This window comes from Watersipora subatra, chromosome 7 (assembly GCF_963576615.1).
Source record: "Watersipora subatra chromosome 7, tzWatSuba1.1, whole genome shotgun sequence".
Classification (NCBI taxonomy): Eukaryota; Metazoa; Bryozoa; class Gymnolaemata; order Cheilostomatida; family Watersiporidae; genus Watersipora; species Watersipora subatra.
Genome location: NC_088714.1, coordinates 23381910 through 23408291, shown reverse-complemented (window position 1 = coordinate 23408291; position 26382 = coordinate 23381910). Strand labels below are relative to the sequence as shown.

The 26382-nt window shown below is 33.7% G+C and overlaps 2 protein-coding genes across 2 annotated transcripts in view; one reads left to right on the top strand and one right to left on the bottom strand.

Annotated features, from left to right (window-relative positions):
• Window positions 1-2888: 2888 nt before the first annotated feature.
• On the bottom strand, window positions 2889-3929 carry LOC137400565 (protein GVQW3-like). Its single transcript, XM_068086893.1, has one exon. The coding sequence runs from the start codon at window positions 3927-3929 to the stop codon at window positions 2889-2891; it is 1041 nt and encodes a 346-aa protein (XP_067942994.1).
• A 2543-nt stretch (window positions 3930-6472) lies between these two features.
• Window positions 6473-26382, top strand: part of LOC137400564 (receptor-type tyrosine-protein phosphatase T-like) — a 68259-nt gene continuing 48349 nt past the window's right edge. Inside the window, exons 1-7 of the mRNA XM_068086891.1 lie at window positions 6473-6482; window positions 6974-7192; window positions 8973-9176; window positions 9863-10096; window positions 15856-15973; window positions 19631-19821; window positions 22626-22714. Coding sequence (XP_067942992.1) covers window positions 6473-6482; window positions 6974-7192; window positions 8973-9176; window positions 9863-10096; window positions 15856-15973; window positions 19631-19821; window positions 22626-22714 — 1065 coding nt within the window. The remainder of the gene's footprint in view (window positions 6483-6973; window positions 7193-8972; window positions 9177-9862; window positions 10097-15855; window positions 15974-19630; window positions 19822-22625; window positions 22715-26382) is intronic.

Below are 26382 nucleotides of genomic sequence, written 5' to 3'. Positions count from 1 at the left end.
TAATAAGTTGTAGCCATTTTATATGTAGTCACAGTATTTAATAACTGTGCAACTCACATTGTTTGATTATGTAACTACTTAAAAATTCACTCTTTTTTACAATAGAATCATTGTTACCATTTACAATAACGTAATGGAAACACTTCATACAGTTTAATTACTCTGACTGATGTTGATTGCCTCAACTAGCTTTGTCACTTCAGATGATCACTTTTACATTCTTTCTGACTCTCAGCAAAAAATGTTGCTAGTTGGTTTCATCACATAAAGCAAGCAAAAATTAAATACTCTCCTTTGTAAACTTTGTCTTTAAAAAATTACTGAAAGGTACCCTAACCCACCAGCACCCTACTATGACAGGTAGAAAACTGGAACAAGATTTGCTTTAAAAGCTAAAAATCATGACAGTTTTAGTACTGTAAGAAAAAATTGTTGTTTTTTACACGCTATACCACCATTCAAATTTTAACCACTTTAGTATCGCTATGGTGTTCATAAATGATTTTGATTTTTTGTTACAGCTATGATCTTATTCATATCAATAACAACAATTACAAAAGTTGGTTGAACATTTTATCTTCTCTCAGAAGATAAAGTAATGTATTGTTTGGTTTTGTTTTGCAAATATTTTGTCTGACCTATGATTCAACTTAATAATAAAAAACTAATGGTGAATAAAAAAAGATTTCATGGCAATATACTTAGCGTCTAACTATTCTCTTGAAAGCTTTTTAGCTGGTGGACTACAGTTTGCAGAGCACAATTTCTTCAGGCGTAGCATACACACTTGTCGCTTCAAGTTATAGTTGATCAGTCTTTACCTAACTGTTCATATCAGAAAACCTATTTTTGTTTTTTAGTAAATTGTTTCTGAATATGGTTTCAACATAATTGTTTTATAGGCAGGTAGCAAATAATATTTCATCAAGTGGTTTTAGTTAGTTAGTCTCATATATTACAGCCGCAGTTAATTTAGCTCTAAACCAACCAACACAACAAAGTAGCACCATCGGCGGCTACACAGCAGACTTAGCTGTCAATGGAGGAACAGGAGACTTCACACACACATTATCAACAGATGAAGACAAGTGGTGGATGGTTAATCTTCAGGCTAAGTATTCTGTTGGTAGAATATTACTTTACAACAGAAATGAGGCTAAATACTGTAAGTAGTTCTAAAAATTAAACATCTCGATCAAAAATCATAAAAAGCAAGTTATTTCATGTTACATGGTCACCTCGAATCACTCACTATTATGGTTAAAAAATGGACCCAATAGTTAATAGTTTTATGTGATGCCATTTAAATATCTACTTAATGTAAATTTCATTGCTTTGGTTTGTCTATTACATATTCTAGCATTCATTTTTGTAGAAATTTGGTATATATGGCCTTCAATTTTATTTCATCTTTAAAAAATTACTTCTAACCACTACTAACTATTCAGGTTCATGAAAATGGTTTAATAGTTAATAGTATCTGTGATATCTATCTAACAAGAAAATTTTCTATTATTAGTTTGTTTAGCACTCTTACGAAATAGAATTCATTTTTGCAGCAATTTGGTAGATGGGTCCTTCAATGAAAGAAATGTGCTTAATGGAACTTTGCAATTTCAAACCACCTGTACTACTTGATTGTGTATGAGACTTTTATTGAATGACATAAAATTAGACTACTATTTCCTTAATTTAAAATTCTATTCTGGTCACATATTTTCAATTTTATGAAATTTTGAATCACACAAAAACCTTCCATCTATCAGCATCCTCGTGTATACGCTGAAGGCTACTTATAAATATAGACCCACCAGAAAGTTCTTATTGCACCTTTTGAATTTATTAAGTGCAAAATAAAAAGAAAAAAATTCATATAAAAATGAACTTTCACAACATTTTTGTAGACTTATCAGAAAAATATTTTTCTATTGCTTGCTATTGTTTTTAATTTTTGAAGTGATCGGGTTGCCAGGATGTTTTAACATTAAATCAACAAAACTTGATGACAATTGAATTACCTTTCAATTGTCGCTTTACGTATCATCAATCATCAATTGAAAGCGTAATCTGCAATTACGCTTTCAATTGATGATCAATTGAAAGCGTGATTGCAGATCTATTATTGCAAAAAGACGAAAAGAATAAAGACACGTACTGCTTCAACTTGAACGTAATTGCTTAAAGGTTGACTTGCAACAAAATTCACATTACCGTTAATTGATGTGAAAAGATTCACCATGTTTTACTCTGTTGTGTTGTAGGTGCAAATTATGTGGAAAGGTGATTACAAGCTCTTAAAAGCTCAAAAACGAACAGAAAATCGCAGCCACACGAGACCGCCGGATTCTCTTTCCAAAACGGCCAAATGTGATGTAGTTGTGAGAGATGGTTTCTGTTTACACTTTCTTGCAACCTTATTCGTCAAAATATTTTCTACTTTCTATTTTCTGCTGTCACTTTTAGCACTGATATCTTATAACTTACCATAGAAAATCGTTAAACTTTTTAATCTTAGCTCAAAGGAGTACACATCATTGTCTGATAATCATGACGAGCCTGTTGGTCACCTGGGATAATCGAAAAGTGCTGCAAAAATTTTTTGCGAAGTTATGGGTTGCGTGATCAGATTACGACTTGACGATTAAATAATGCCGAAACAAAACTGTAGAGTTATCTATATGGGAGCTGGAAGTGGTGGTGCACTCTTGTAATCCAACTACTTGGAAGCTAGGTTTGGTGGTAAAGTTGTAAAGTTATATATATATATATATATATATATATATATATATATATATATATACGAGGGGCGATCGTAAAGTTCCAGGAATTGTCTCAGTACACAAAAAACCGTTAACCGTAATCACTTAATTTAAACTGTCCCCTTCAAATTAATCGCCTGAGCTTGCTATGCACTTGTCCCATCTGCGTTTCCACTGATCCATGCAATGCTGGAAATCACTTTCCATAAAGCTTCGGAGTTGTCTCGTCACATTTTCTTGAATAGTTGGTATGTCGTCAAATCTTTCACCTTTCATTGTCAATTTGACTTTGGGGAATAGGTAGAAGTCACATGGTGCTAAATCAGGTGAATAAGGAGGATGGTTAAGCACAGTCACCTTATTTTTTGCCAAATACTGACGTACCATCAATGAGGTGTGAGCCGGAGCATTGTCATGGTGTAGGTACCAGTCACCTGAGAGCCACAAATCTCGACGTTTCCTTCTGATACTGTCTCTAAGTCTTATCAGAATGTCTTTGTACACATGCTGATTCACAGTTTGACCATGTGGCAGAAATTCAGAGTGTACCACTCCTCTAATGTCGAAAAATGTTATCAGCAGCGTTTTTACATTTGAGCGAGACATTCTAGCTTTTTTAGGCCTTGGAGAGCCAGGGGATTTCCAATGAGAACTTTGTGATTTGGTCTCTGGGTCATAACCATAGACCCAACTTTCATCCCCAGTCACAACTTTTGAAATAAAGTCAGGATCTTGTGTTAAAGCATCTTTTAGTTTGATACAACAGCTAACTCTTTTTTCTTTTTGGTCATCAGTGAGCAGTTTGGGTACCATCTTTGCAGAGATCCTTCTCATGCCTAAATCTTTAGTGAGAATAAGATGACATGTACCATAAGAAAGCCCACTTTCTGCTGATATTTCCCGTATAGTCAATCGCCTATTTCCCATCACCTGCTGCCTCACAAGGTCTGTGGCAGTTGTTGTCCTTGAAGTTGCCGGTCTGCCCATGCGGTCATCATCTTTAGTACTTGTTCTTCCCTCTCTAATTTTTTTGTGCCATTCATAACAGGCTGTTTTCTTAAGGGCAGAGTCTCCATAAGCTGTCCGTAACATTTGGAGCGTCTCAGCACCGGACTTTCCAAGTTTTACACAAAATTTTACACAAACGCGTTGCTCTTCTACTTCATTCATTTTCGAAAAATCCGACGAACGATAAAAAATGACCTTGACATTACCTACTATAACTTCATTGCGGGTGCTCTGACAAGCGTAAAACTTTGGCTATGGGGAAATCCCGTGCTGCTTAGCAACATGGAACAATCAAAAAAACTGCACATGGTCTTATATTTGACTAGGAAAACGATTCCGGGAACTTTATGATCACCCCTCGTATATATATATATATATATATATATATATATATATATCTAGCTCTATATTCGATACGGAATCTTCGATAAAACCCGAAGTGTTTGTCATAAGCTAGTACATCGATAAGTTTTATATTGAGCTTTGTATTGGCCTTTCAATTCACGTGAGAACATACGTGACAAGACGGTAACCAAATTTCGGGTTACTTCATCGAAATAGAGAGATTCCAATCTACGGCCGCTTTTCGTTTTTGAGCTTTTTAGAGCTTGTAATCACATTTCAACATATTTGGCACCTACAACACAGCAGAGTAACCCATGATGAATCCTTTGATACCATATAACTGTAATGTGAATTTTGTTGCAAGTCAACCTTTAAGTAAACCATCGCAACAATAATAATTAGCAACATCATTCAGCTTGTATTTTTCTTTTGAGCGTTTTAATTACAAGGAAGTTTTATCAATTTTAATACAAAAACATAATTGCCATGAGAATATTTGAAACATAGGCAACAATTGCAAATGATAAATAAATACCGATTATTTCTAATAAAATCTACAAAAACTAGTGCAACGTCATATTAAAATAAACCTGTTGAAGACAGCTTGTGAAAAGATTTTATTCTCAGACATTTACTCAGCTAAAAATTCACTTTAAAATGGTTACAATAAAAAATTCAAAAACAATGTTTTTTGGCAATTTTTTGAGTTGCTGCAAAAATGCTAAATCAAAATAAAAATTACAAAATTAATATCAATTATTTAAAAATTGCTTTGGTGTTTGATACAACAAGGATTCATAACTGTTTAGTTTTTTTTTAAAGTTCAGTTTATAAACAGTTTTCAGTTTTGCTGCTTGATTGCTTCAGATTGCGCAAAACTATTAGCTCTTTTACCATATTTATAACTCTCTCAACGTAAACTGCTCAGTTAATGTTAAAACATACATGATGTTCAACATAAATGTCTCCGTTGAGTAGAAATTTTAGTAGAATAAATTTACAATAAGGTAGCCGTTTAGCATGATTTATATCAACATTTTTTTTCTAAAAGTAGAGTGAGTTATATAGCTTTGATAACTTAGATAACATCTATTGTTGAGAACTTTAAATGAACACACCAGTGTGCCCACACTTTCAGACTATCATCTACTTCTAGATTGTATGGTTTTAAATTGTAGAATTAGAAAAAACAGTTCCCTACTTTATGCTAAAAATCTCAGTTACAATTTATCTTCAAACCAAATATTTAACTTGGATTATAAAATAAGTTAGTTAATGATATTATGCTCTTTTACTCTCTTCTATTCCAAAAAGCAAGAATAGATATAAGATAATGCTTTTACTTCAGCTACTTGCAACCTAAGAAAATGTTGTTTTTTTATTGGCCTACCACTTAACACGGGATAAACTGAATAATAATGAATCGAAAAACTACTTAACTATTGTACTTTCACATATGTTTGTAAAAAGGTTGAATATATATACATGTATATATATATTATATATATAATATATATATATTATATATTCAACATTTTTACAAACATATATATATATTATATATATATTATATATATATATATTATATATATATATATGTGTTTGCAAAGAAAAGTACTTTGCTATAATCAACTTTTCAACAATAATGTAGCAACTAACATCGGTAACACATTTTTTCTACATTCAAGTCATAGAGTTCCCAAAATCTCCTATCCTACATAAAATTATCAATGGAAATCGGTTAAAATTAGTTAAAGCTGCATGATCAATGTGGGCAATATTATCAGTGCTCACAACACTAGACTACTGCAACGCCGTAATAATACACCAATAAATACAGAATCAAGAAACTGCAACTGGCGAGATAGTGGTAGCTGCCCACTAAAAGGAAAGTGCTTGAGCAAGTCGATCATATACATAGCGATAGTCACTATCGAGAATAGGTGAGCATAATATAGGTTTGACAGCTACTACTTTAAACAACAATATCACAAACCTATGTCAATCTTTAAAAACAAGTGCAAAATATCGAGTACTGAGCTAAGTACATGTAAGTATATATGGAGATAATGGACAAAAGCATAAATTTTAACATCAAGTTGGAGATAGTGAGAACAACACTGTATAATAAGACAACGGACATATGTAGCCTATGTCTATATGAAAAATTCTACATCATATGCAGATGTGGAACTGTTATTTGAACAAAAGGTGGGAACTTGTATCAGCATGTGGACATGTGGGTGAACTCCTTTTGATTAGTTTTAAAGCTTAACTTTTTAGCACCTAAATTGTTAAGTTTTGTCTCGCTACATTGTACATCATCCCATTGCTTATTCATTCAATCTTACTTATCAACAATGCATTCAGGTATTAAAACAACTATGCTTTTATTTTAGCCTATATATACATGTACATTACTCTTTTAGTTTTAGCAATTTTATTTGATGATTTTGGCTTTGCAAAATGAAACTACTAGTAATAAAATGGTTTCAAACTAAACTTAAACTTGTGTTGTCCTAATTTTATATATCTATAAATCTAAGTGTCTGTCTGTCGTTGTATCTCCAGTTGTTAGCAATTATTGGTTTAAAATGCGCACTGTACAGGTCCAACCATAAACACTCAGAAATACGCAAGAACGATTGCATGCTTCAAAGCATGACAAAGTGGCTGCATGGTTTAGCAGTAGTAAAATTGGCTTCGCATCTGTACATAACAAAATTGTCTACAAAACAATTGTCAGTTTCTCAACACCTTGAACTACTGATAAACTCTTTTATGAGCCTGTTTAATTGAACTGAACTCTTTACAAAAGTTGTTACAAGAGCTTATTTGTGATCATTAAATTTCTCATTCAGATTACCGTTCAGCTGATCAATATCTTTTGATATCTACTAACCAGTCACCAGGAGACCCGTCTCTGAGCTCTATTCAGTGGACTCAAATAGACTACAGAGCGGCAGCATTTACTGCAACTTACAATAAGAAGTTTGACACTCCACTTGAACTACAGCATCTGGCTGTTTACAGTCAACTAAAAAACAGTTCTCTTACATTGGCTGAGGTAGAAGTTTATGGTATGTTGTAAAAGTTAATCTCAAAAATTATCTTTTTTTCAAGGTTGACCCCACTTAACTTGTTAATCAAATTATTTCTATTCATATTTGAGATTGCAGAGTTTTTGCTTTGACAACTGATGAGAAATATAATTTTTTTGTCGCTCACATCGATAGAAAAGAATAGCCAATAAATTCACATTATTGGCTAGGAGCTTAATGTACATGCATAATACTTTGCTAAACAAAATTTGTGTCAAGTTAGCTGCATTTAAAGAGGGCTTTTAACACTTGGTAAAAAAATAATTAACAATTTAAACTTTAATACTTAAACTCACACAAATTGTAAGCAAACATTGTATTTTTTGTTTGATAAGACTGCTGTTAAATTGAAATTAGTAGGCATACTAACTTAATATACATTTGTACATACAAAGTAAATATTTTTTCACAATGAAATAATGTTTCATTTTTTAATTTTCAGGCTAAATCTGTTCATCAAAAATTATAGAATATGAAACCTAAACTTTCAGCAGCTAAAATAAAACCATTTTTGTGATTTGTTATTTGCATGAAAGGAGTTCTTTTCTATTAGGTGTTGAAATAGCAAAATTTAATCATCATTGATCAAGGAATAGCTGGGTTACTGATTAGCTTCATCACATAAAGTCATCACTGCTAAGCTTTCAATGGTACTTAGTATTTTTTACCCTTCATTATATATGTTGCACATTTTCTAAATTTTTTTCCTTCAAATCCAGAACTCAAAGCCCATTTTTCAAAAAAAGTCACCTGTAACAAAATCAAATGTTTACTTTTTTTAATTTGCGTTTCAATTTGCAAGTATGAATCAAAAAGATATTTTCAATAAAAGATGATTTGCCTTAATTAGCTGTTTTAGTATGTGAACTGCGTGTTCATGCTGCAACAGTTTTGAAAAAAAACCAGTTTTTCAGTTATAATTGTAAGCCATTTTAAAAACTTACCAAGCTAGGCTTAAAAACTATCAAAATTTCTTCTTCTCATGAATATTAATATTTTCTTTTTACTATAAAACACTTAAAAATTCTTAGAGGATACCGAAAAATCCAATGGAAATGCTAGTTCATTGCAAATTAAAAGAAGGATAATGGTAAAATATTCAATCAGATAAAATAAAAGACTTGCTAGTTTGTGGGACAGAATATAATCACTTGTAAAAAGTTTTATAAATCTCTACTAAAACTTCCAATAACAAATTTATTACTTCCCAATAACGTAAGCACCATCTTATAAATAGCTTTCAATATACCAAATAATTGAGCCAACTCGATTCAAAGGCAGTTCAACCAAGCAAAAATTGCTCATGAATTTGCTCCAGAATCATTTTAGTGATGCAGTAGATTATGTAAGCATTGATTATAGATAATGGAAAAAATAGTTAAAGGTTGGCTTGCAAAAAAATTCACATTACAGTTAATTGGTCTCAAAAGATTTACTATATTTTACTTTACTCTGTTGTAGGTGCAAAATGTGTGAAAATGTGTTTAAAAGCTCGTGTTCAGCTATGTCCTGTTTGAGCTGTTTTGGAAAGAGATTCCAAACTACGGCATTTTTGTGATGGCTACAGTTAACTGTTTTTTAGCCTTTAAGAGCTTGTAATCACATTCCCACACATTTTGCACTGACAACACAACAGAGTAAAACATGGTGAATCTTTGGATACTAAATAACTGTAACTGAATTTTGTTGCAAGTAAACATTTAACTTATTTTACTGCATGACAACTACTGCAGCACATATTCAACTCTAATGTTTGTAGAATACAACTATGCTATGAGTAAAGTGACTGATCAGTCGAGCAATGTGAATAATGCTGGTAGAGCATTTGATGGAGACTTGAACAGTAGATCTGGCACGATGAAAAAGGCAGGACCTTGGTGGAGAGTTGATCTTGGACAAAATATAATCTTTAAAGAAGTTCTTGTTTATGTGAGAAATGGAACCTGTTCTGGCGAACAATGTGGTATGTTTTGTTTGCATGTACAAGTTGCGAAGCCTACTGCAAATAATTCGTTAATGCTTAAAAATGAATTACCTGGTTTGCTCTTGATAATGTGACTTGTATTTTGTGTTGGTTTCAGAATCTATCACAATATTAAAATTTTGATGAAGTGATACATTGGCAAAAAAATGTTGGCTCCATGAAAACCTATCCTAAAAATAAACATATGTATCATTAATTTGATTTTCTAAACTGAGTTTCATCTTCTACCAGTTATAAAAACATATAGTAATATTTTGGTTAACATATCAGTAGCCTAACACAAACTTGTATTAAATATTTGCTGCAATGCTCTGCTCAGAAACCAATCAATGAGAAATATTACTATAAATAAAGTTCTAGTTTGTCTTAAATAGTTTAATATGTATACTAGTTTATTGCTCAAAAACCTGATCTATTAAATTAAACAACTATGTCTGAATATATTGAAAAATCATCTTTCATGGCTTAATTTTAAATGGTTTTTAGTTCAAATTAAACTATTCAGTGGATGAATTTCAAAGTTTCGGCACAATCTACTAGAAATACCTTTATATTTTAATGAGCCAGATTGCAATGCCAGCTCTGGAATAAGTATTATACATTTCTAATTGCATTATAACATCAGGTCAAGTTTTGGTTAATTCACACAGCTAATATTTGTACAGATAATCTATTACGCGAGGTCTACTTCCTGACAAACAAGCGTCATCCCTCAGGTGCACCCAGCACAGAAGGAGCAAATGGATGGTCTATTTGTTCCAATAGTAGATTTGCATTAGGAGCGAAGTACACAATAATATGTGATACTGGCATCATCAACCCTCTAACTAGATTGTTTAGCATTTACAGTTCAGCAACTACCAGAATAGAACTTAGAGAAGCAGAAGTCTATGGACATGGTAAGTTGCTATGCCAAACGGACGAGAGAACCAGCTATGATTGACTTTTTGAAGTTGATTCATTTTTTAAATATCTTGTGCACTTTAAGGCTCAAATGGCTTAACACAGGTCTTTCTAGTATTACCTTTACAATATTTATGTTGTTTTATTTCGGCATTTAAAAAAAAATGCTTCTACTCGAATAGTTATGATTTTGAGGCTGGTTTTTATTGTGAACCTGGTTAGCCCACAAACCAACCTGTAGGTTTGAATGAATTAAAGCCTGTAGTTTTGATATTGGTAAAAATGCAACAAGCAAATTTAATTTAGTGTTTTATTGTAAGGTTATGATTTTTTCATTTTTATAAGTTTTCAATATGGCTTGCTATGGTAGCTAGAAAGTTTTCTGTGTTAATGCTTTAGATTTAATAATATTTGAAAACTGCTTAGGCATTGAATTATTTTGCATAAGTGCTGTAACAAAATGCTACCTTATTAAAAGCTTAAAAAAGCAAATAAGAGCTCACTATTTTTATTTATAAAGTTAACAATTGCAACTTTATTGCTAAACTTTAATTTTTGAATATAAGGTGGAAGTTGATGACTGATATTTCTGAACGATTTCTGCTAAAGACGTGTATACTCTTATCTACTATATAAACGGCAATCGTTGTCTGTGTGATTGAGTGTCCGCCTTATAGAGTACCGTACCTTTCTGACTGTTAGTCGCTACTAGGTATCTAGGGCGCGTTAACGGGAATCTCCGGTTAGTACATGCCTCTATACGTAACCTATTCATCGTTTTTACACAAAAACACGTCATCTCCGATTAGCGCGTAGTACTTTACACGCAATTAATACTTAGTGCCAACGTGTACCGAGAAGATCGCGTAAACGTTTGTTTCTTGCGGCCACTGGAAAAACGCAATTCTCACTTACTAAATTTCCACATTAAAAATGTAAGAGCTTTTTATTCAATGTTGTATTGTCTATGAATTGCCACACTTTCAATACATAACCCTTTCACTTGCGTCCATGTACAAATTTAGCTATCGGCCTACTGCCAGCCATTTTGCCGACATTGCTTCATGATATTTTTTTTATATATTTCAAACTCCATCTAGAACATTTGTTTTGGTTATTTATTTCCTTTTGCCAACACGTTAACAAGCATTGCTATTCAAAAAATGCATTGTGTCTATACTTTGTGCATTGATAAAGCGATGTGAAGCTACAAAGCAAAACGATCCTCTACAATGTTCCTTATTCTTACAAAACCATTACTTTCATCGCCATCAGAGTCAGTGCTGCTATTTAAGAACTTCGGGTACAGTTGCATAATCCAATTTCGCGTTAAGGTACAATTAAATCATGATGCTCTACAGTCTACAGATTATGACATGGGTCAACAAAATGTCGTTTTAACCATAAAAGCACTCACATTTTCACAAAGAATACCTATACTTTTTGGAAAGCAGATACAATTCTGTATCTGATCATATTATCCTTATTGCAAAAATTAAAAATAATAAATATTGAAAGTAGCATGAATTAGCCATTTTATTAAAATTTGTGTTCTACGAACATACCGTACAGGATTAATTTATTCGCGGAGTAATATTTCGCAAAATTTCTCTTTTCATGAATATTCGCGGATGAATTTATTCGCGGCTGAAAACTGCCACTCTCTAGGAAAAGTTAACACCATTACGGCTAGTAATAGAGTTATCCCTACTCATGCGCACACCGCGTGTTCTGGTTTATATTTAGTTTACAACTGTGAGGGATCAGGCTTAGCTACGGTAAACATTTTTTGCTGCGTCCAGAGGTTTTCACTAATATTCATCGCTTTGGAGGCCTTTGATAAGCCAACAACTTGTGGTAAGTAATGAGTTTTTTTTAAACCATTTACTAAATTAATAATTGATTTTAATTTTTGTAAAACGCAATATTTATTTTCTCCATCTCTACCGCTTTGTTATTTGTTTTAGTGTGAGAAAGAGCCCAATAATCTACACGAACCATTGGCAGTAAAGCTAATAAACGCAGACTGCGCAACGGTTGGTCACCTACCCCGTGAAATAAGTATAGTAAGCAGCTTTTTCATCATATCCGGAGGTACAATGACTGCAAGGGTGGTGGATGTTATGCCTAGAAGATCACCAATCATTCAAGGATGTTTTGAAATTGAAGTGACTGCAGCTGCTAACGAGGAGAATATATATGTTTTAAAAAAATAAAAGAACGTCTTTACTATCACAAATTTTTGGCCAACCAGCAGAACGTTGCAATAGTAAGCCATGAGGAGATTTCTGATGATAACTGATTTACCAGCCACGTAGTAGTGAGAGAATTGCCTTTAACATCTACCCAAGACAGTGACAGCGATATAGAGCTGCTATTACCAAAATAACTAGTCAGAGAGCACCATTACACGCTAGTATTCACTTATCAACAGTATCAGTTAAATTTTATTGCTCTAGACAACCGCCACATAGACTAAACTGTTTACATTTACTCCATTTATCGTTTGTAAAATTGTATTTGTATTTGAAACATTTTATTTGTACACTCAAGTTTGTAATAAATTATAATATATCTATACATGAAATAAAATATATTATTTAATCATGTTTGCTGCAGCCATATCAATGAGTTGTTGTCGATGAAGGAGTCTAGGTTGACTGATTGCTTCTCTGCCAATATTTCAGCCACGGTGAAAATTACTACTTGTCTCTAGTTTTCGTAATCGGAGTAGGTTGTTTCATTGTCAATCTGCAGTAAACACAAAAAAGAAAAATATTAATAAGTGTTAAAGAAGTACAAAAACAATAGCTGAAGTATTTAATGAAAGCGATCAGTTTTTAAACAAAAGAATTAACTAATGAAGTTAATTATGGAAAAACGTATCTGCACTGCAAACCAAATACATACCATAATGTCCAGATCAGAATCATGATCGTCCTCAACTTCCATATTAGAGATTGATAGAGTTGATTTCAATGTAAAAAGACTAGGAGAGATTTTTGCGATGACGAAGCCATGCCGAATAACTTGTGAAAACCTTGAATAATTTTGTGAAGTTTGATGCAATGGCAATAAAACTCGAAGTCCGGCGATGATTTTAAAGAAGTTTTGGAACTCGGCTACCTTTAGTACTTCTGACTAGTGGCTATTCTTGCGATGACGCCATTCTGCATTTCTTGTGACAACCTTGAATTATTTTGTAAAGAAATGTGATGCATTGGCAATGGTGTTAGCTCAGAGCCCAGCCAATGATTTTAAGAATGTTTTGAAACTCAACTATGTTTAGTATTTATATTGAAAACCAGCCTAGCGGCTAGTTTTTAATTTGATGCAGTAGTTATTCTCCCTTGTGATTAAAAATAGAACTAATTATTCACGGAATTTTATAATTCGCGGAGTTGCCTGTTCGCGAAATCGCAAATTTTTATAACCAACGAATATTTTCATCCTGTGTGGTATTTGACTGATAAGCGTAGCATATAAATGTATAAAAGTATATCTGATAGCCATCAATTAAAACATTGTACTGTGTATAATATGCAATCTACAGTCTCTTCCATAGCTGTTAACTTATCTTCGTCACCACTCCACTGGAAGTCTGCCATTTCTATCGCTGAGTTGAAGCCTATAATACTCATCCACTACTAGCTACTACACATTGTTACTAACTAATCGCAATGTTGAACTTTGAACGCAAATCATTCGAAAATCTTTCCTTTGACCATAGCTGTTTGACCAGTCCAATGTCTGCAAACATGTCTGAAGGTCATGCTTAGCTTTGTAGATAGAGTGTAACTGTAAGCAGGCTCTAAATATACTGTAGATGGGTGAGTAATGCGACTACCCAAAGCCTAAAAACCGGCTGATGAACTTGAAAGGAATATACTCTAAGCCGCTATAGCAGGCATGTCCCCAAAGTGGTTAAGTTGGAAATTCTCAAACAGAGATTTAAAATTAAATTTCAGGCTAATTTTATACAGAAATCTTTGGACAACACTGTCACTACCATAAAAGTCTTGAAGATCGTTGGTTATGTTATCATTGAATAATAAAATTCAGTTACTAGCAATTGCTGGGAAAGTCGCAAAAATGTGTCTACCGGGTCGACCATAAAAATTGCATGAATAAGTCTACTTCAGTGAAAGGGTTGAAAACGTTGGAATTGCCACTATTTGTGATAGTAAACATGTTCATTTCCTTCCGCAGCTGAGTTACTTTTACTTTTTTCCATCTACGAGAACTACAGAACTACAGCTATTACAGAACTTGCACGGCACTCCGAGCGTTGCGATAGGCGACGGTGAGAAAAAAGCAAGCAGCGTATATTACAAAAAAAGCACACCGTCTCATTCAATTTTAGAAATGCTTGAAGCAGTACAATGCCTCCCAAAAATTCTACTGCCCAAACGCAAGAACAGATTGATTCCCGTAGAGAAAGAGACCAAATTCGCAAAGCAGCAGCTAGAAGTGCAGAAACTGCAGAGCAAACACAGCTACGCCTATGAAAAAAAGGGATAGCTACTGCATCTGCTAGAAGTGCAGAAACTGCAGAGCAAACACAGCTACGCCTACAACGAAACAGAATAGCAGCTGCTAGAAGAGCAGAAGCCGCTGAACAAACACAGGTACATCGAGAGCAGGCCAGAATAGATGCTGCAGCCGCTAGAAGTGCAGAGACTACTGAGCCGACCCAGCAGCGACTCAAACGGCTCAGAGCAGCCGCTACTTCGGCCAGACGTGCAGAAACCTCCGAGCAGATGCAGCTGCCACAAGAACATGATACACTAGCTACAACAGCTGCTCGGCGAGCTGAATTTTCAGAGCAGATGAAACGGCGCCAACAGCAAGATGCACCAACTACAGCAGCTGCTACCAGGCGCCGTGTATGGACAGAAAACTTCGCACTTGACTACAGTCCTGCAACAAAGTGTAGGGCCAAATTTTTCTATGGGACGAATGTCCAAAAAGGCTCCAGATGTAATGCCTTACGTTGGAAAGTTGAGAGGCCATATATGTAGTTCATATAGTAGATTTTATTGGTAATAAATTTTATCAACACGACCACATTACTGCTGCACAGTTTGTATATACCGTGTCAAAACACAGGCTATAGACGAAGAATTGGTGAGTCATGATTAGTGTTTCAAGCATATAGAAGTCTCAATTCAATAAATGCTGGCGATAGCTTAGCAGTTCAATAGCAAAATTTTTCTATAATTTCTTTAAATATGTAAAACTTTTCAATACTGCCAGTTTGAAGAACTTCAGTTTGCCTAGCAATGTCAATTTCATTATCAGTTCTCAACAAAATTAGGACAATTCCGATTTGAATGGTTCGAGACTGATGCATTGTAGACTAGCTGTAAAACACATTGCATATTTTCATTGGTCTCTCCAACATTATTGACATGTACAACTGCATATGTGTATGCATTCAGATCAGCACAAAAAATTTCAGTAGATTGCATATTTGGAGTTGTTTTACAGTATGAAAGACAACTCTCAATAAAACTATTGCTTTACGTAAATCTGTTCCCAAACACGGGTAATGCAGCTAGTAAGAATATAAAGTATGTGACAGCTTTATTGTTTTTCATCGCATAGATGTGCTTTAGAATCAAATTATGTACAACTGCTACAGACATTCGTAAATCTGTTACAAAACAGGATATCATTTCTAGTGTTTGTTTTCATTGTTGATTTTGAGAGGAAAACTCACCAGTAAATTTAACAACTTTCTCTATTGTTTTAGAGCTGCCACAGCTTAATAGTGACATAGATACTAAAATTGACAATTTAACTTCCTCATCATTCACAGTATCAATTCTACAATGGAACCAGACAATGCCTGGGGGTCTACCACCAACAAAGTAAGTTAAATCATATTATTTGCTTTTTGAGGCAGCTAAGCTTGTTATTTATGAGGGAAAAAAGAAATTTTCAGCTTCTGCTACTCTGTTTCTCTAAAATTGATTTTGCTATACCTATGTGAAAGCAACTATTTCTTTTATTTTTTTTAAACCTCATAGTTTAAACTGAGTTGAAGGATAACTATTTGTGCAATTTTATAATTTTGATGGTACTAATAACTAGTTGTTTGAGAAATTTTGAACTTTATGCATAATTGCAATGCGGTTTTCTTATGTAACACAATCAGTGATTTAGGTTTAATAACAAAGTCATTAAATAGCATTAGTAAAACTTCCCATATAATTCAAGTGAGGAAAGTGTTTAGGCTTGAAGCAAATGGGAACATGAGTCTTGTAACCATATGCAGCATGAAAATATTACTCATTACTCAAGATTACTCATTCTTGCTCAGTTTCCTTGCACTAATTCACCCAATCTGACACCGATTTACTGATGTTCTACTCTCAAGTATATTGGTTAAATAATGCGATGAGCATTCTGTACAGTAGATTCTGCTTTTTATCAACATCAAGAGTTATGTGTCATAAATAGTTTTTATTTATTTTGTTTATTGTCATAAAATCCTAGAGCCAAAATAATATAGTTTGGTTTACTGACCTAGTAATACAGAAGACTCTCTTATAATATATACGTTCTATAATGTAAATTCCACATATTAGTAAAAATTTACATTAATTTTTTGTTTTGTATTATGTCACAATATTTTATAACTTGAGGGGTAAATTTGATGCAAGTTTTTAAGTTTGACTTGAATTATAGAAATTTTGTAGTTGACCTTGAAATATATTTTTGTCTCTTGCCGTCCTTGGTAAAAAACGACGCATAGGATTATCTCTATTTCTGTAAAACCTCTGTTTGAAGACCATTTCTAATAAAATGTCACTATATGATATAGGTTAAAAAACACAGTGAAACTCTTCAATTAAACACCGTCTGTATTTGACTAAAACTTTGGCACTATTTGATATTTATTAACCCATAACAAAAACATATGAGTAGAAAATTGTCCACTAACTTATGATAATAATGACTAGGTTATACTTTGAATTATTATTCAATTGTTTATGTAGTGGTTGTCATGGTGTTAGCACCAGGTCACCTGAGAAAAAAGACTGCTACAGTCATCATAATTACACTCTGATTTGAAGTCACTAAGGTCAAAATCTGATCCATTGTATTCAGATTTGTTTATAATGCGGTTTACAATCTGTCCTAAAAACTGTTGAGTGATAAGAATATTTTTAGAAATAGTGTATCCTGCAATATCAGCCATTTTTATGGCATATCAAAATCTGTTTTACAACTTTAAAGCTTTGCGCTACTTTTTACAATTTTGAAATTAAGACCATCAAAAATTTAATAACTTTTTTAATTTCACTAATACTTTTTAATCAAAAAAAGTTTGTTGCTTAACTCTGTCTAATGCTTCGACAAATTTTAAAAACAGTTTAAAAAAATTGCCAAGGTCGACAGCAATAGTATTGCTCTTTCCGAACATTAGAATTTCTTTACTCATAAATGGAAAGATTATTTTATCAAAATATTGATGGGCTCGTCTACTATTGTAGGGCCACTATAGAGAAAGGGTTAAAAATGCAACTCCGTGGCATTCAAATAGAGTTTTACACCAATTGAACTGGTATCATTACAGTTTCATTTGCTCTTAGATGTAGTCTAGTGTCTTGATAAGACACGGAGAATCAGTAGCTGCACAATTATCTGGCTTTAATTGAAGGCAAGTAATTGGCACAGGTGTTAGAGTGTCAGTCCAACTTGTGACATTTATATTAGTAACAAATATAAGTGTCATAAGTTGAAGCTCACAAGTTGGAGTATTGTCAAAGGCTATATTTTACCCTTAGTTTGAATCCTGCAACTGATAAATTGCCCAACAGATTGTACGATATGATAGTAAAGTGGTATTTTACTGCACTTTTATATATTAGACATGAAAACATTTTTGTGTCTACAGTCAGTATCTAAAAGAAAACTTTTTGTAGATTAGTGCTTGCTGCTTAAAAAGCATTGAAGGCATGCGCTTCCTTTTATTCAAAATAAATAACCAAAAGTTTGAAACAAAACTGATTGAAAGTGATAAAAATTGGCTACTGCCCTTCAATTAAAAATTTTTGATTGAATGCTAGTAGCAAATTTTTATCACTTATGATCAGTTTTTTTCCAAACTTTTGGTTAGTTATTTCAAATAAAAGGAGGCGCATGCCTTCAATGCTTAAGTTGTCTAATTTTTTTCCTGTTTTAAAACTCAAGCTGAGGAGTGCAGAAAATCTTGAAATGGAACTATAATTGAATACTCCTGGAACAGATTATATTATACATTGTGGAAACATTTGTTGCATTTAATTTATTTGATTATAGTCTGCATTGATCTAGTATTTATTTAATAAAAATATAAACTTTTAGTTTATTCAAATGTATTTGTAATATTTCTTATTGATGATTTTTGCTATAGCTTATAAAACTCCATGACAAGTTTCTCCTTGTTTCATATATTGAGAATCTTTATGTGATTTGTTACACACCTTTTTTGAGCTAGCTGTCAAGCATGAAATAATAAAAATGCTGATTTCAAAATTGTGTCTTTTTTCTAAAAAAAATTCTACGTAATAAAATTTGAGTAATTTTATTGGATAGAAAATAATTTTGAGTAGTATAATTTAATCTACATGTTTATCAAGTTTTCATTTTACCCAAAGACTAGTAGCATATTGGATGATTTTAATTTCTAAAAATATTTCAAAAATATTACTGTCATAATCTCTAAAGTCTTTTACTATAACAGGCATGTTCTAGAACAAAGTCCACATTAAATAAATTATTGTTCCCTGGTATTAAAACTATTAACCGCTTGTTGCTACATTCCAGGCTACTGGTAACATTCAATTTAAAGCTAATTTACAATTACTATGAAGACCTTGAATAGTTTTTGCTATATTTGTCTATTAATTTGGTCCGCCTAACCTTCATCAAACTGTAAATTTAAACATTCTTACCTAAAGTTTGTTGCTGCTTAAAAACCATTTTTTATCTTATCACTAGTAATCCGCACATGCAAAATTGAAAATAGGACTTTAACAACTTTGAAAATAACCAAGCAAAGTTGCAATGGTAGTATTATTTAAGTTTACAATGGTTTATTATGTGCAACCACAAAATGTTTTTTTTAATTTACTCTCAGTTAGATTAATAAATATCTTCAAGTCTACAGATCGCAGTTCTTCAAATTAAAGGATTATTAAATTAAATAAAATTATTAAAACCACAATTTTGTATTGACCATCAATGACAAAAGAAGAAGCTCATGAAACCTTCAAGTCTTCTAGAAGAATATAACTTTTAACCATACGTTTTTCAACCTTGTGTATTGCTTATTTCAAATAGGAGTAAAACAGTATTCGATAAAAAGTTTCCTACAATTAGATATAAACTTCATCACTGTCTATGTTCTATTTTGAAAAACATTCATTGTCCATCAAAAGACCCATTTTTTGAATTGCACCAGTTGCAATTTTTTTCTCAAGAAAACTCCGACAGTATTTGTTTTATCTGATTGCATGCTAAAATTTATTTTCTTGTAGTTACATTGTTACACTCAGTACCACAGAGGAACCTAAAGTACTAAGTCACAATCCAGAACTTTCAAGAATAAGTTTAGAGTTTGATGGGCTCAGTGCAGGGGAGACGTATACTTTGACTATTTCCTGCTCAATTCAAGGAGAAAATTGCCCTGGAAACCAGCAAACCCTAACATCTACAACACTCTGCAAACGTAATGGAATTTTGATTGTACACAAAGCAATGCTTTGCCAAGGGGATCTTTTGACAATTCACTTTTTTTTTAACCCAAAATAATGGAAAGCATTTGTTTCAGTTTTTAGTGTTTATATCAAATAATGACTAAATAACTTTAGTTATGAAGCAAGAATATAATGTGGACTAAGGTTATAAAGTTTGAGTAAGGAAAATAATCTACGTAAATTTTCATTTCTAGTCAAAAACATGTTTCGTCTATCTATTGGAAAAAGTTTTTTAAGGCGTAATTAATAATCGATTATTAAAATTTAGTGAACAAAACATTACTCAAAGCAAAACTGTTTGGATTAGCAGCAGCTTTTCAAGCATGCAAGTTCTCCTAAAATGTATTTTGGCGTCAAACATCATTTTTATTCTGGTTGCCATCTCTAATAGCAGTTTACAAGTCTAACAGAAAAATTTAATTTTCCATATTTAGTTTGTTTAAATGGCAAATATTTTTTGCTAAAAAGTGGGGACATATTGCAGAGTTCATATTTGATTAATAACTACTAAAAATTAACTTCATTATGTTGCCAGAAAAATAGTGATATCGGAAGTTTGAAGTTTAAATGTAGTGATAAAATAGAAATAGGCTATAAGAAAATGTGAGCTGTTAAACCATATTATGCTTGAAGTAGCAATACCTATTTTAATTTCAAAACTTTTTACATAAAAATTGATTTTTTACGCAACTCTGTTACTTTATTAATAGCCCTGATATAACACTGAGAACTACTCTACATCTCACCTTTTTCATTTTGAATACAAACCACTATAACATCTTCAGAATGCTAAACATAAACTTAGACACAAAATTTTTTAGTAGATTGAGTATGGAAATTTTTATAACATTTGCAATTGCTTTTAATGTTTGCATTGATCTGACTATAAGGATGCGTCAAAAATAAAATTTGATGAAACCTGATCACAGTTAAAATGTTTCAAGAAAAATATGGGATGAGATGATTTCACTAGTAACGCGGTTTTTGTCTGCTTCATTATTGATAGCAGTATGCTCAGCATACCTGTGAGAGATCGTCATGAATGTTCGGTATGCGCATAATAAATTCTTTTACTACCGTATCGATTTCTTTTGTAAGACATAATTACATATTTGATAAAACCTAATATTTCTCAGGAGGCGTATGAATCATTATGAACTTTGAACAAACCAGTCTATAAAAATATTGTGACACCAAATTAATTATCATAAGATTTTCCATCAGCTGATGTTATGAAAACGACCACAAATTATTTTGGCAGAATGAGAACCAACACTCTTCCTGCCACTTACGAAAAAACCTTGAGCTTGTCCGAGTCAAACAATTTATCAAAACTGTTACAGTTTACTGCATTATTGTTACTGATAAACATAAATAACAACTTTTAGTAATATGGTATTTTCCAAACAATTTGTCAAAGTTCACTGATCTGAAATTGGTAAAAGTTTGTAGCTGGAATGTGTTAAGCACAACTGGCCATTGTTAATAATGAATTGGAATAAAAAGTAAAAAGATTTTGCAATCCAAAAATACTCTCAAGATTGATGTCTAACATATTTTATTGGCTCTACGCATGCAGATGATTGTTTTATTTTGTTGAAGCACAGGTATGATAGGGTAGTTTATGAGTGCAGTGGTTAGTGTTGGAGTGCAAATTAGAGTACGCAAGTTCGATTCTCGCAAGAGGTAATTTTATTCCTAACGCTCTTGGCATGGCCTCATACAGACAAAAACAGTTTTTATTATAGTACTAGGTTAATGAGCTGCGCCACACACAGGCAATAAAAACAACTTATAAACAGTACATTACCTGCCACAGTGCCTTTACGCTAAAAGACCTGCAACTGTTGATAAGCTGTTTTTATTACCAGTACAACAGCGAGCATTCACTTAGGGAGAAAAGTTGTTGGTCATTACATATGCTGCAGCGCCGTTATGTGTGGTCTAATTCATGTAAAAAATATCTTCACTTTATTATTGATCACTATGATCATTGGAGCACTGTAGTTTAATGGAAAAGCTGGACACTTCCTGAACTGAAGTTTATAGCAGAATGGAACATAACGCTAAAAATGAACATTAGCTCTTGCTTATGCGCTCTTCACAAAATTTCCCATGTGGAATGCCAACCTGAGAAATGTCGGTCATCGCGTTTCTTTTAAACGTTGGGCAAATGTTTTTCGACCAACTGTAATTCGGCGTCTTTGTTATTTCGATGTACGTAATAAGCAGTCCGACTGCCAAATTTGAACTCTAACGAAAACTTTTTTGAATTAGTATGGTGAAATGACGCTCGTATGGTGAGATGAAAATCTAACCATGTTCAACATCATAAGGTCAAACAAATGTATATCAGGGTAATGATATCCTGAGGGTGCGCTGTACTGCATACACATTGATATAGCTGTATAAAAAACAATAGAAACATAGCATGTGTAGTTTTAGTCTAGCAAGCAAATATCACAAGAATTTAACGTGAATATAAATTTTTTGTAATTAGAAATTACTTCTTTGGGTACAAAAACAAATTGAAATTGCAAAACTTGTTTAAGGTAGTTTCAACAAATACACTGTATCATTTACTGCTTACTACCATTATTCATGTGTATACTGTTTGCAATATTCAGTGTGCTAGATTATCGATCTCTTGAAGTGTGACCATTTTTAATATTTCTTGCATCATTGATAGTTTTTTTAAAAATGAACAATATTACTAATGAGCAATTATCAAGTTTTGTCAAAGCTAGTATTTTGTAAGCGGTATATATTTTGCCAGCTCCAAGTGTGCCGCAGAACCCAAAATTATCTGCTGTTAACATTACCAATGATGGCAGACAAAGATGGAAATACACAGCGACTTGGCAGGTAAGAATCCTAAAAAATAATTTTATCCATGCTCATGTAACAAAAAACCTAAAATTGTGATTGTAAGTTCTGCCTAAAAATCTGTCGGGTAAGCAAAAAAAATTGAATATTCTTATTTTAACTGTGATATGTTTATAAATTTTACAACAATGTAGCTTCCAAGCAGCGAAGTATAGAAAGTTTCTAAAATTAAAATAAAAAAAAGATAGCAATAGATTATTCTAAATGACTTTTTGGATGAAACAGTATAAATTTGTCTAGAGCGCTTTTGTGCAAAAAAAGCTAAGATATGAACAATTTTGGAACAACGATTTGCTGCAGATGTTACTTTAATTTTGCAATTATTTTTATTTATGGCTTCAATAGGTTTTGTTAAATACATGGTGTTACAATGTTAAATACAATTTGTTAAAGTAATATAACAAAATATTTGCATATAAATATGAATTATAAAGTATACCATGCAACAAAATACAAAAATGTAAGCTAAACTGGCAGCGTACCAGACACTAGCTTTAAAAAAAACAGCGGCTGCACTAATCACTTCTGGGCAACTAGAAGGCAAACCATTCACTTGCCTAAAAAGTTGTAAGTTCAACTCTTTTGCAACCACAAGTGGGTGTATCGGCTTTCAGAGTAATATAAGTACTGACTGTGAGCCGATGCATCGGCTTATCAATAAGGTTTCACTTTGATTTTCATTATTATTATTTTTATTATTAGCTAGACCAATCAAGTTTTGTTTTCAATGAAACAACCTTGTTGCCATTCACGTTTATCCAACAGGAAAGTTTTTGGCTCTACAGTTCCATTTCTCAATATTTTTCAAAACTGGAAAACCAGATTGGTTTTGTCATGACAATAAAAAAACACACCGCGTTCTTTCAACGCAAAGAAAACCTCAGAAAGTTTGCGAAAGTAGAATTCACTAAACATTTTTATAGTCATATTGTAGGAAATAATGTTTTGAATGAGGCACATTTTACAGTAAAACAATATCCATTTCGATTCTCAAGATATTGCTTAAACACTAGCGGCATTTTGGTTTTTCGAAAAACCGTTCGAATTAATTTTTGGTAGATTAATCGTTTGGTCTGAATTTAATGGGCTAGCAAAAGAGTTGAAAGCTGCTGGATTTAACCTTATTGGCAGATATGGTGCAGAGCCAATTTGGGTGCAAACTTTTGACCAGTCTTACTCAATTAGCTATCTCCTCCTAGGAAAGCTCAAGCTTGGATCCATATTGCTCCTTAGACACCAGTTGACAGAAAAGTTTGACACCAGGTGTGCAATAGAACCACGGAGCAAATAGGTGTCTGACCGACTTGCTAAAGCCGCACAGGATTGAATAGAAGAGAGTTATAGCAATTGTAATTTGGCTAATTGAATTTTGTTTTAATTTATCGGGTGATCAAACTATTTGCACGACTGCGAGATGTTACGACTGCTGAATACTTTTTGGTGAGCGAAGTCAGCAAGAATGCCATCTTTCGGGTGCCAGTTTTATTGGTTCACCAGTGCACAATGAAGTTTCAGCAGCCTTTTTTCTGGTTATGGAAGGCAGATGTCATGCGAAGATAGACAAAGGCACTTCTTGCTGACCAAGGTGCAGTGGGTGACAGTCCTGGCAACTCTAGCCTGACCTGAGATGAGCATTCTATAATAAGCATTTTATGTTCTCTAAGTTACCACGCCAATTTAATGTCCACTAAGGCTGATAGATGACTGGTTGGTTGGCTGCTAGTTTAGCTAACTAGTTTGGTGCTAAGTTGAATTGGTATTAACTGAAGAGAAGTGTAGTTGTATGGGTCTTTAAGCTTATCTCACTGAACAGTCTCTGATGCTCTGGTGCCAGTACCACGGTAGATACATACACAGGAGTAGAAGACAACTAAGTTGATGAGGAACTGCTCTTGATGAAGAACTACAACAGCAAAGAAGACAGGTGAAATAGGAGCCATTCCAGGCTGTTGATCTATACGTAGGTTGAAATAGGTACTCTAGGTGAGGTTCAAACTCACCTTGATAACCGATTTTCCCGGCCTTGCAGAACTGCAAAGAGTGCAATTGGCCAAGCTTTTGATGCAGTACCATACCTTGCTCCGCAGCAGGCAAATATAAGGCACTCAAGGTGAAACAATCCATTCCACTAAAAAAAATATCTCGACCTATCTGAAACACCTCACCCTCATTGACTGGAACCCAAAAAACGAAACCGAAGCAAAGCACCAGGGCAAGACCTCGCAAAATGTGACATGACTAGAACTCCTCTGTGGTGGTGGTTCAAAAGAATGCTTGCAAGCAGAGGCTCTGTGTCAACTATCAAGGCCTGAACACAGTGACTGAACAAGATGCTTACTCCTTTTCCGGAATCATTAAAAGCCTTCAAACTACATATATGCTTGGCAGCAAGCCCTTCATTTTGCTGGGCCTGGCCAGCAGCTAATGGCATGTTTTCTTAGAAATTGGTACGCAAACAAAATCCACTAATGTGACACATTCCGGCCTCTGAAACCAAAAGTTTCTGTCCTTTGGACTAACTTCAGCTCTAGCTGCTGTACTTTACAGAGGCTGATTGAAAGAGTGCTGAATAGCCTTTACTGGCAGTTGGTAATACTCTATTTAAACAACATCATTGTCATTTTATCAAACTTGGTCACTAACAAGCACAGGCTAGAGGAAGGATTCCAATAGTTAAAAAGAGCACAACCCAAATTCAAACCAGCATAGTGTAAATTTGTTCAGTTAAAGTTTGCTAAATTGGCCACATGGTTAGCAAAGAAGGGGTGTCAGTTAACCTTGAGAAAACTGGACAGCTTGGAACTGGCTGGTTTTTGCAATATCAGGGTGTTACAACAAGTCCTAGGAACAAGAGTACACTACCGTCAGAACATACCAAACTTTGCTACTACAGCACAGCCTCTGCACAAGCTGACAGAGAAATGAGAAGCATGAGCTTAGGGAGACAATTAGCAAACAACCTTTGAGAGCCTACTGTAAATGACAATATCGTCTCTGCACTTATCCTAAGATATCTTGAACCAAGTTAGCTCTATATCCCAGATGCACATGCTAAAGTATACCGGGTGAAAGGCACTGTTGTCTCAGATGCAAGTGGAAGCCGAAAGAGATATTTTCTACCTCACAGAAACCCCGGCATCTGCAAATACGAATTACTATTCAACCAACAGGAAGCTAATGGCAGTAGTAAAAACCATCAAACTTAGCTGGCCCCACCTATACGGGCATCAGCTCTAGCTCAGGACAGACCAAGCTTCACTGTTTATGATGTGAAAGCAAAATGAGACGTTCTCCCAGATGGCTCAATTGCTGCAAGTGCTGGCCATTTTGCAATGCTGCAGTGTCAATTAGCTAAACCAGCCGACTTGGGAAGACCGCTGGCAATGCGAGCTCATCGAGCTGAGGGATGACAAAACCTCCTAGAGATTGTTAGCCAAGGCTGACTAGTCTTCACCCTGCTGTCTTATGGTCTGTTCTTGCCTTATGGTCTTTTTGTGACCTGGCATGACACACCAAAAAAACCAGCAGAGCCCCAAGCCATCAGCTGAGGTAATGTGTCCAACATGTATTGGGCAATCTCAGATAAGGACGAGCTAAACTAACTGCTGCTGAAACTGGGAGACAGGCTATAGAAACTGCATGAAATC